Source organism: Xyrauchen texanus, chromosome 33 (assembly GCF_025860055.1).
Source record: "Xyrauchen texanus isolate HMW12.3.18 chromosome 33, RBS_HiC_50CHRs, whole genome shotgun sequence".
Lineage (NCBI taxonomy): Eukaryota > Metazoa > Chordata > Actinopteri > Cypriniformes > Catostomidae > Xyrauchen > Xyrauchen texanus.
The window spans coordinates 39,159,153-39,170,959 of NC_068308.1; the positions used below are offsets into that span (position 1 = coordinate 39,159,153).

General features: G+C 41.3%; 1 protein-coding gene across 2 annotated transcripts in view; it reads right to left on the reverse strand.

Moving 5' to 3' along the window:
- The window catches only part of LOC127626510 (disks large homolog 5-like), a 57,049-nt gene extending 50,395 nt beyond the window's left edge, over window positions 1–6,654 (reverse strand). For both annotated transcript variants that reach the window (XM_052102334.1, XM_052102333.1), the window contains exon 1: window positions 6,044–6,654. In XM_052102334.1, coding sequence (XP_051958294.1) covers window positions 6,044–6,335 — 292 coding nt within the window. In that variant the 5' untranslated portion in view covers window positions 6,336–6,654. The remainder of the gene's footprint in view (window positions 1–6,043) is intronic.
- Window positions 6,655–11,807: the final 5,153 nt, after the last annotated feature.

The following is an 11,807-nucleotide window of genomic DNA, read 5'->3' on the forward strand; positions in this document are numbered from 1 at the left end:
ACGGGTCCTCCTTCAACATCCCCACCACACGAGTCCTCCTCCAACATGCCCACCACACCAGTCCTCCATCCAACATGCCCACTACACGAGTCCTCCTTCAACATCCCCACCACACGAGTCCTCCTCCAACATGCCCACCACGAGTCCTCCTCCAACATGCCCACCACACCAGTCCTCCTCCAACATGCCCACCACACCAGTCCTCCTTCAACATCCCCACCACACGAGTCCTCCTCCAACATGCCCACCACACCAGTCCTCCTCCAACATGCCCACCACACGAGTCCTCCTTCAACATGCCCACCACACGAGTCCTCCTTCAACATACTCACCACACCAGTCCTCCATCAACATGCCCACTACACAAGTCCTCCTCCAAAAATACTGATGAATGCAGCGGCGCTACGACTGGGACTCAAACAGGTAAGGTTAACGTTCAGCAAACAAACCAACAAACAAAATCGGCTAACTTGTAGTGATACATGCTTGTGCACTTGTTAAATTGTCACGGCGCACCTATAAACTGTGACCTACTATATATTAGTTAGTTAGATAATGTTTGGATGTATGGCTATAGATAGCTAGCTAAATCGGTGCTAAAAATACTTTAAGGTTGACAGTAACTGATCACGTTTAACTCACATTAAAATAGTTATCTTGTTAAAATGGAAAAGTATCGTTTAGGAACTGGTATCGAAGTCAAGATATCGGTATCAAAATGTTTTTAACGATAAATAAACAACTGCTTTTGTTTTGTTTCCCATCATGCCAACTGTATCTAAGAAAAAGCAATCAAAAATTATTGCATTACAAAAATAATTTATCATAGTGTCCAACGGCGAGCTTAAAAGACTAAAATACAAACTGTTAGGAAAGTTTAGCCAGAAGACGTAAACATTATAGTCATGTTATTCCACGGGTCTGTTGTATGCTTGATTCTGATTGGCTGATGGACGTTCGCACGGCTATAAAGTAGTTCCAGTTCTTGACCGCATAACGGTTCCTCATCACTTCGCCAAATTATTTCAGTTATTTCAAAGAGCCGTACATGCTACCACAACAAAATGACCAATTAAAACAAAGACATTGGTTGAAGTAAATCTGTTAAGAATGTCAAAACAATGTCTAAAATATCCTACATATATTTCACGCACTTACACACGCTCACACACACACTGACACTCAAGTCGCAATCGAAAAAGAGCCGCACCCAAAATGCAAAATGTAACTTGATCAATGAAACAATTTCTATTATCCTAAATAGCTTTTATTGTTTCAATTTATTTCGCCTTAATCAACCTCACATTGCTGTAGTGTAAAACACTGCGCTACTCCCCGCCCCCTATTTCGCTTACACACACACACACACGACAAAGACAAAGATCCCCCATTTAGCCTTAACAGACTGTAGGGGCAAGTGCTGTTAGAAAGCACCTACGAAGGTCGGAATGGTACATGAGGGGGTGGGTGGCCAGCACCACACCCGACCGCCTTTGTTTCCCCAGTGGCGATGTTTAAACACCGCACCAGGTACTCATTTTAGGGTGAGTCGACCTAGGGGAGGCCCGGGACCGGTTCAGATAATCATCACTGGTGTTGGCCATGAGCGGGAATCGAACTCGAGTCACCAGGTTCGTAGTGCAGCGCGCTAACCGCTACACCACCGCTCCACACATGCACACAGAGAGAGAGGTTTTCGAATTAGTAACGAAGACTTGAGCTGTATTAAAGCAAGATGCACTTGGTCAATACAACAGTTTCTATATTATCTGCAATATCGGTGGGAAAACCCTCGAGGAAACACATTATAAGCGTAACGCACACACTTAAGGCCCAAACATACTCTTGAGAGAAAGATAGAGTCGTCATGTCAGCGCACTCCTGCATCTCTGTAGGGATGAATAAAGGTTGTTAAGGTTTATAACGGGAAAATGCCGATTTTGAAGCGATGGTACTTCTTACGAGAGCTGCAACAAAAAAGGTAATCCCAGAAGATATCTCTCATTTTCTGAGTTTCTCTCTTTCGACCCCTCAAATACAAACTCACACACACATGCACAAACGCACCAACTTGTTCCTCCAGTGAGTCTTCGAGTAAAGCAGCTCAAGCATCCGTTGCTAGTTCTAACGTAACACTAACACCATTCACTTCCACTGTAGGTGCCTCGCTATAAGAGCAATTCTTGCTTGTTTGTTTTTAATAAATGTGGGATGTCGAAATACTTTTGTGGCAATCAACATTATGCCACAAATGATGTCGACTGAGTTTAACTTGTATTGAAACGAGAATATTCCTTGAAGATTTTTGGCATTATTTCCATGACAATCAAGCTATTTTTAAGCTATTTTTAGACTTCAGGTAGAGACTCGGGCAGTCTCAGCTGCGTTCACACTGCCAGCGACAAAACGAAGTAGCTGGCGGTGTGAACGCAGCTTCAAGCAGCAGTGTGCATGCACCAACGCATCAGTTAATGCCAGACTGGTGTTGCAAACCAACCTTGTGTCTCTCTGTGATGATTATTTCCACCGTGTTACGATATTTTGGTGCTGGTTTTAATTGAGATCATCTGCTGTAAGTAACGAAATACAATCTCCCATTTTCTGTTTGTTTCATGAAGTGTGACAACATGTTTGTATGTTAGGGGCAATTATCATCACTTATTATTTCATGAAACATAAACAGAATATGAAAAATATAATATCGTTATTTACAGCAAAGGATCAAAATTAAACTAGCCCAACAACAACGTTACATAGTGCATAAATCTTGAAGTCAGTGGTTCCCAACCCCGTTCCTGGAGGGCCCTCAGCATCACAACACATTTTGGATATCTCCCCAATCAAACACACCCGATTCAACTTGTCCGCTCATTAGTGGAGACTCCAAGACCTCAATTGGGTGTGTCAGAAAAGGGAGATGTGGCCTCCAGGAACAGAGTTGGGAACCACTGCTTTAAGTAACCCTTGATGGCTAAAAACGCTAGTTTGACTGAAACTAATGTGCTTGTTGTATTTTACAACTTGAGACTTTTCTAAAGTTATACCTGATCGATATTCGATGTGTATGATGGTTTTACCTATTTACATTATGATTGGGATTGATTTCGTAAGGTCTACAATGAAACTGCCACAGATTAGGCATGCGTGTACACATTACGCACACACATAACATGCACAAACCAGCACTGGCATAAATATAACACTATTAGAGACTACAAGAGGCTTGTATTGTGCGTTTTGTCATTTAATGTTCGTTACATGCTGTTTATCACCTCATTTTGGTTTAATGCATTATTACAGATGAAGTTCATTATTCAGTCAATGTTAGCGAGTCATCAGGATTACCGTAAACACTCATATCAATAGGCGCCATACAATATATGCAAGTGTATTGTCAATGATTTCTCATTCAAATCAGCATTCATCTGCAATATAGGCACATTTCTGGTTCACAGCGAACCTTAAGTTTCCAAACGTTTAAATGACACCTGTTTTTCAAATGAGCAGCATTTAATTAATTAGCCAGCAGTTCCAGGTTAAATGATTAAACATGAAAGCTTAAAATATTTTTGTAATTATCGGTTGTCGTTATCGGCCACAATGACCATGTCCCCGTTCTCACCGCCACCCCATTCAGCGACACGATCCACGACATCTGGCTACACGAGCTGTCGCGGCCATTGGCAACATAGATCGCCATGGAGAGTAACAACTTGAGAAAATGTCAACTTTATGCAAATGACTAGCGACTACCAATGAGAGTGCAACTCATTCATTCATGATAGATTGATCATCTTGTTAATGACATTGCTGCCAGTCCTCCAATAACGTTACAGTGTCAAACAGTAGGAACGCACACTAGCTACATAGATTGCAGAGTCAACTAAGTCGTTGGCGGTGTGAGAGAGGCTTGAGGCGGTGGTGTGCACGTCAACCTATGCTTGTGCTTCACTTATCATGGGTGCGATTGCATTGTGGCTACCTCAAATCCCCCAAATCGGATCTGCGCTAATAACCATCCTGCAAGAAACTGGGTTACAGTGAGACACTTACAATAGAAGTCAATGGGGCTAATCTGTAAACGTTAATATACTCCATTTCAAAAGTATAGATACAAGACTTAAACAACATGATCAAATCTCTTACTAACGTTTCTGAGTAAAGGTATAGCCAATTTTACAACTTTGTTGCCATGATGACGTAATGTAAACAAACCCTAATAAAGAAAAATGTTTGTGCTCAAAATATCATCTTGCACGTGCAGAACATTTTTGTGCACTTAACTTCATCTAACACATGCAAGAAAAATATTTTGCATTCAAAATATCATATTGCAAGTGCAGAAAATGTCTGTACGCTCAAAATATCATCTTGCGCGCGCAAAATAACTTTTATTGACTCAAAATATCCTCTTGCACATGCAAAATAACTTTTATTGCACTCAAAATATCCTCTTGCACATGCAAAATAACTTTTATTGCACTCAAAATATCCTCTTGCACATGCAAAATAACTTTTATTGACTCAAAATATCATCTTGCACATGCAAAATAACTTTTATTGCACTCAAAATATCATCTTGCACATGCAAAATAACTTTTATTGACTCAAAATATCCTCTTGCACATGCAAAATAACTTTTATTGCACTCAAAATATCATCTTGCACATGCAAAATAACTTTTATTGACTCAAAATATCATCTTGCACATGCAAAATAACTTTTATTGACTCAAAATATCCTCTTGCACATGCAATATAACTTTTATTGCACTCAAAATATCCTCTTGCACATGCAAAATAACTTTTATTGACTCAAAATATCCTCTTGCACATGCAATATAACTTTTATTGCACTCAAAATATCATCTTGCACATGCAAAATAACTTTTATTGACTCAAAATATCCTCTTGCACATGCAAAATAACTTTTATTGCACTCAAAATATCCTCTTGCACATGCAAAATAACTTTTATTGACTCAAAATATCCTCTTGCACATGCAAAATAACTTTTATTGCACTCAAAATATCCTCTTGCACATGCAAAATAACTTTTATTGACTCAAAATATCATCTTGCACATGCAAAATAACTTTTATTGCACTCAAAATATCATCTTGCACATGCAAAATAACTTTTATTGACTCAAAATATCATCTTGCACGTGCAAAATAACTTTTATTGACTCAAAATATCATCTTGCACGTGCAAAATAACTTTTATTGCGCTCAAAATATCATCTTGCACATGCAAAATAACTTTTATTGACTCAAAATATCATCTTGCACGTGCAAAATAACTTTTATTGCACTCAAAATATCATCTTGCACATGCAAAATAACTTTTATTGACTCAAAATATCATCTTGCACATGCAAAATAACTTTTATTGCGCTCAAAATATCATCTTGCACGTGCAAAATAACTTTTATTGCGCTCAAAATATCCTCTTGCACATGCAAAATAACTTTTATTGCGCTCAAAATATCATCTTGCACGTGCAAAATTACTTTTATTGCGCTCAAAATATCATCTTGCACGTGCAAAATTACATTTATTGCGCTCAAAATATCATCTTGCACGTGCAAAATTACATTTTGTGTGCTCGATTTCATCTTGTGCATGCAGATAATTTTTTGTGCGCTCAAAATATCATGCGCGTGCAAAATATTTTTTTTGTGGGTGCAGAACATTTGTTTTGCAATCAAATTCTAATCTGGAGCATGCAAAATAACTTTTAGCGCGTGCATAACTTTTTTTTTTTTGCACTCAAAATATCATCTTGCGCGTGCAGAATTGTGGCACATATATAAATCCATAAATTATAATGTATTTTCTTTGCATTGTTGTGTATGTATTGATTACAGTGTACTATTGTTATTATTTACAGTGTATTCTGTCTCTAATTTGTACAGCAGACATGGTTAAATCACACTTATCTTCGCTGTTAACTTACAAACAACATCACACTACAACTAATGTGTCTAGATAAACTTCACTGGAATGTTCTGAAAGTTTCGCCGAACCCTTGAGGAAGTTTTACCCGTGTTGTGGTTGTCCACAGGCAGCAGAGAGTTGAGCGGCAGCGGCTGAGTTTTCTCCAGCGCCCAGCACAGCTCCTGGAAATGATCGTTTTCCTTGTTTTCCACCAGCATCTTGAGGAGCAGATGGACTTTGTCGGCGCTGCTGGAGCAGTTCTTGTCCAGCTCGGTGCGCTCGGCCGGGCTCAGACTGCCGGACTGGGCCAGCAGCTCCAGGAGCCGATCCACATCTGTGACGGACTCCGACAACTTCTGCTCGGACTGCTCCAGCAACTCTTTGTGCTTCGGATCCATCGCGCCCGGCCCGTCCACTACAACAGAACCACAGAAAACTCTGGAAACAATCCTGTCAGAGAGTTTTTCGCGTGAAATTGAAAGACACGAGAAGCCATATTTGTCTAGACTTTCGCGAGACTCCAGTGGCTTTTTCTTCGGCTTCGTGAGGTCTCACATCTTTGCCAGTTTCCTGTTTCAGACGGTTTGAAGGGGGTCTGGCGACGCCCGTAACTTTAACGCGCTTTCGATCATTTTAAGTTTGAGAATCCATCGCAAAGTATCGCCTCAACTCCAATGATCTCCTGAGGTGCAGCGCAGCTCCGTCCTGACTCCACAACTCCGCAGCTGCTACCAACTGCCAATCAAACGCAGCAGCGGGAGGGGAATGGAGGCGTGGGCGGGGCTCCTACATGTCAATCAAACTGCGTAAACGTGAGGGGACACAGGGAAAGGGCGTGGCTACAACCTGCCAATCAAACCAGTTAAACTGGAGGGGCGTGGCTCGCCTGGCCGTTCACCGGGAAATTTGTCTATTTGCTGATTAAAAGTTTTTGATTTATTCATTAAATATTTATTTTTCTTCTTTTTTTTTATTGTTTTTATTTGCTCTTCTCGTGATTCTCTACTTTTGTAGTCATCAGCGAAAAAAAAAAAAATCGATTTACATATTAAAATATCTGAACATGACAATTCACATTACGTTATTTTTTATATGTCTTTGTGACGGTATCACGTGGAAAGCAAGGTACTGGAAAGCGGTTAAATAATTTTCATCCTGAACAACAATCATGTTGATATTTACAGTAAATTTGGGTAATATACATGCAATTTCAAACAGTGACTGCAGTGTGACCAGCTATACTTCATCTAAACCAATTTCTTAATCCTTTTATAATTATTTATATAATATATGCTGTTTTATGTCCAGTGCCATTTTTCTCCCAATTGGAATGCCCAATTCCCACTACTTAGTAGGTCATTGTGGTGGCGCGGTTACTCGCCTCAATCCAGGTGGAGGAGGACGAATCTCAGTTGCCTCCGCTTCTGAGACCATCAATCCGCGCATCTGATCACGTGACTCGTTGTGCATCCGCGGAGACTCACAGCATGTGGAGGCTCATGCTACTCTCCACGATCCACACACAACTCACCACACGCCCCATTGAGAGCGAGAACCACTAATCACCACCACAAGGAGGTTACCCCATGTGCCTCTACCCTCCCTAGCAACCGGGACAATTTGGTTGCTAAGGAGTCCTGGCTAGAGTCACTCAGCATGCCCCGGATTCGAACTCGCGACTCCAGGAGTGGTATGGCCAGTGCCATATACATTAAATACAATTAGTAAAGTTAAAATGATGAACAAACTGAATAAATACAAAATGGTATTCATACTGTTTATGGTACGGTTTATAATGTGCTCTTTGCTGTGTAATGTGTACCTCGAACGTCTCCCATATGTGCTGTTACCTTTGATAATTCACATTTTTCTGTTCTAGATAATCTATTTACATCATTATTCACACTTACTGTCTACACTGATTACAGTATCTCATAATAATGCACTGGTCTCTCATACTGTAGGAGGTCCAACTTGAGGTTACGTGAGATAAATTAACCTGTCACATGTAAGATGAGAACCTGAAAGGTGTGACGACAGTTCGAGAGAGAGTGAATTACAGGCAGCTGCTCTGTGTGTTTATTTTCATTTATTTCTTCATTAAATTATTATTTATATTGTCAAGCCGGTTCTGGCCTCCTCCTTTCCCTTAACCCCCTTCTATTGGTGACGAAACCCGGGAGAGAGGAGGGATGCCCGTTGCGGAATCCTCGACACTGCCGTCCACCCAGGGGAGCGCCGCTGACATCCGCCGGGGGACTGAGTAGCCCGACCGCCTGGATGCGGACAATGGCCGCCGTCCACGAGGCGAGTGGGGACTGGACTCCCCAACCGACTGGAGCGGTAGGGCCACTGCCAGGGGCGGAGGTGTGTCCCAACGGGTCGCAGAGAACGCGGAGGGGCGTTCTGTCCACTGGGGGTCGGTCTGACTCCGGTCCACCTGGGGAGCAGCAGCTGCCATCTGCCTGAGAGGGTGGGGGAGTGATCGGGGACCACGTGACCATGAGTCAGTTTCTTTTTCCCTCTCTCTCTTTCTCGGTCACTCCGTGTAGGCCTAATTATGTTGTTTTTCCCCTCCTGTCTCCTCCTAGATCGAGGAAGGCAGGGATGACCTGCCGGCAGACGGGGGAGTACGGCATGAGGCTCCCCGGCCTGAGGCAACACCGGGAGGAGTGTAGAGCGGAGGAGGGCAGGCCCGGGCTGGAACAACGCACAGCTGGTCCCCAATCAGCCTGATGTGCACGTGAGGGATAAAGGCGGCCAGTGACGACAGTTCGAGAGAGAGAGCGAGAATTACAGGCAGCTGCTCTGTGTGTTTGTTTGTGTGTTATTGGTTCAGTTTAATATTAAAACTATTATTTATATTGTCAAGCCAGATCTCACATCCTCCTTTCCCTTATACTTCTTTACAGTATCCTTTATCTGATTGGTACAATACTTGGTGACTTTAACTCCACTTGTTGTCTGAACACACACACAAAATCTGGACTTGATTCGAAAAGTCTAAGCGGTCGTAAACAAAATGCATCCACCATAGGAAATGAATGGGAGAGACTATAACACAGAGCATTTTTTTTTTTCTTATTTGTCAAATAAAAATCAATAAATCAGATGCAATGCACAACACAATCACACATAAGTAAAGGGTTGAGACTATAAAACATCCGCAATGCAAAAAACACATGTACGCACACACATATTAGCGCCTATATTAGCGAAGACATCTCATAGACTTCAGGTGTAAACCAATGCAAGCCATGTACTGCCAATAGTTGTAATTTCATGTTATTCTGATTTTTACTCCAGCAGATGTGACCAGAGACCCCTAATGCATGACATACATGTATATGGATGTTTTGATTCTTTCAATTGACTGAAATTAAGGTTTTATTGAAGTGAAGATAACATAAAATGTGCTTATTTAATATGAAAATGTATGGTGTAATTTAGTCATTTAGAGGGAAATAAGGTCGAAAGTCGAAAGGAGTCAGTTGAGGTGGTTTGGGCATCTGGTAAGGATGCCCCCTGGGCGCCTCCCTAGGGGGCAGCTGGGAGGAGGCCTCGGGGAAGACCCAGGATTAGGTGGAGAGATTACATCTCCACACTGGCCTGGGAACGCCTCGGAGTCCCCCAGTCAGAGCTGGTTAATGTGGCTCAGGACAGGGAAGTTTGGGGCCCCCTGCTGGAGCTGCTGCCCCCGCGACCCAACTTCGGATAAGCGATTGAAGATGGATGGATGGATAAAAAAATCACTGATAGAAAAAACATTTGCATAACTGGACAAAATCTGTACCGTCAAGGTTTCATGATTGTTCGACGGACACTATGTGAATTTTTATGTTTAAACCTAAAGCTTACAGGTCCCTGATGAACAGATTAGAGTCCACTGGAAATCCTGCAGGATTATCTAGAATCTCTATGGAACAATCTGGTGTCACAGCGATTGTCAAAAAAGACGCGCCCCTGATCCCAGGCTGCATGTGGAATTGGGTCAGGCAAATGGATTTAAATCGATATCTATACAGGCAATTCACCCAAAGAACACGTCAAAGGCTTATAGATGCCACTAATGGAGCCGCACACAAATATGGACTGCCTGAGGTGATGAACGTTATACAATCAACCAATCAAATCACAGGTCTGAACCCTAATTTGAGAAAACGCTGTTTCAAGTTCTCAAGTAATGAGTCAAGACATGTAAACAGTCAGTTATAAAGTATAAATGTACATATAAATGACAACAATTGTTATATTTTTCTTGTACATACCGAATACATCATTTAAACATTCACAGTGTAGGTTGGGGAAAAGTATGTGAACCCCAAGGCTAATGAGCCCTAGGCTAAATAGAATCAGGAGTTGGCAAACCTGGCATCAGATTAATGAAAGGAGATTGGAGGTGTGGGTTAGAGCTACTTTGACTTATAAAAAGCACTCAAAAGTTTTGAGTTGCAATTCACAAGAAGCATCTGCTGATGTGGACCAAGAGATCTCAGAAGACCTACGATCATGAATTATTGCTTTGCATAAAGCTGGAAAGGGTTAGAAAGTTATCTGGAAGAGTTTAGATATTCATCTGTCCACAGTTAGACAAACTGTCTATAAATGGAGATGATTTAGTACTATAGGTACTCTCACTAGAAGTGGCCGTTAGATATTCATCTGTCCACAGTTAGACAAACTGAATATAAATGGAGATGATTTAGTACTATAGGTACTCTCTCTAGAAGTGGCCGTTAGATATTCATCTGTCCACAGTGAGACAAACTGTCTATAAATTGAGATGATTTAGTACTATAGGTACTCTCTCTAGAAGTGGCCGTTAGATATTCATCTGTCCACAGTGAGACAAACTGTCTATAAATGGAGGTGATTTAGTACTATAGGTACTCTCACTAGAAGGGGCCGTTAGATATTCATCTGTCCACAGTTAGACAAACTGTCTATAAATGGAGATGATTTAGTACTATAGGTACTCTCACTAGAAGTGGCCGTTAGATATTCATCTGTCCACAGTGAGACAAACTGTCTATAAATGGAGATGATTTAGTACTATAGGTACTCTCACTAGAAGGGGCCAGTTAGATATTCATCTGTCCACAGTTAGACAAACTGTCTATAAATGGAGATGATTTATACTATAGGTACTCTCACTAGAAGGGGCCAGTTAGATATTCATCTGTCCACAGTTAGACAAACTGTCTATAAATGGAGATGATTTAGTACTATAGGTACTCTCTCTAGAAGTGGCCGTTAGATATTCATCTGTCCACAGTGAGACAAACTGTCTATAAATGGAGGTGATTTAGTACTATAGGTACTCTCACTAGAAGTGTCCGTTAGATATTCATCTGTCCACAGTGAGACAAACTGTCTATAAATGGAGGTGATTTAGTACTATAGGTACTCTCACTAGAAGTGGCCGTTAGATATTCATCTGTCCACAGTGAGACAAACTGTCTATAAATGGAGATGATTTAGTACTATAGGTACTCTCTCTAGAAGTGACCGTTAGATATTCATCCGTCACAGTTAGACAAACTGTCTATAAATGGAGATGATTTAGTACTATAGGTACTCTCTCTAGAAGTGGCCGTTAGATATTCATCTGTCCACAGTGAGACAAACTGTCTATAAATTGAGATGATTTAGTACTATAGGTACTCTCTCTAGAAGTGGCCGTTAGATATTCATCTGTCCACAGTGAGACAAACTGTCTATAAATGGAGGTGATTTAGTACTATAGGTACTCTCACTAGAAGTGGCCGTTAGATATTCATCTGTCCACAGTTAGACAAACTGTCTATAAATGGAGATGATTTAGTACTATAGGTACTCTCACTAGAAGTGGCCGTTAGATATTCATCTGT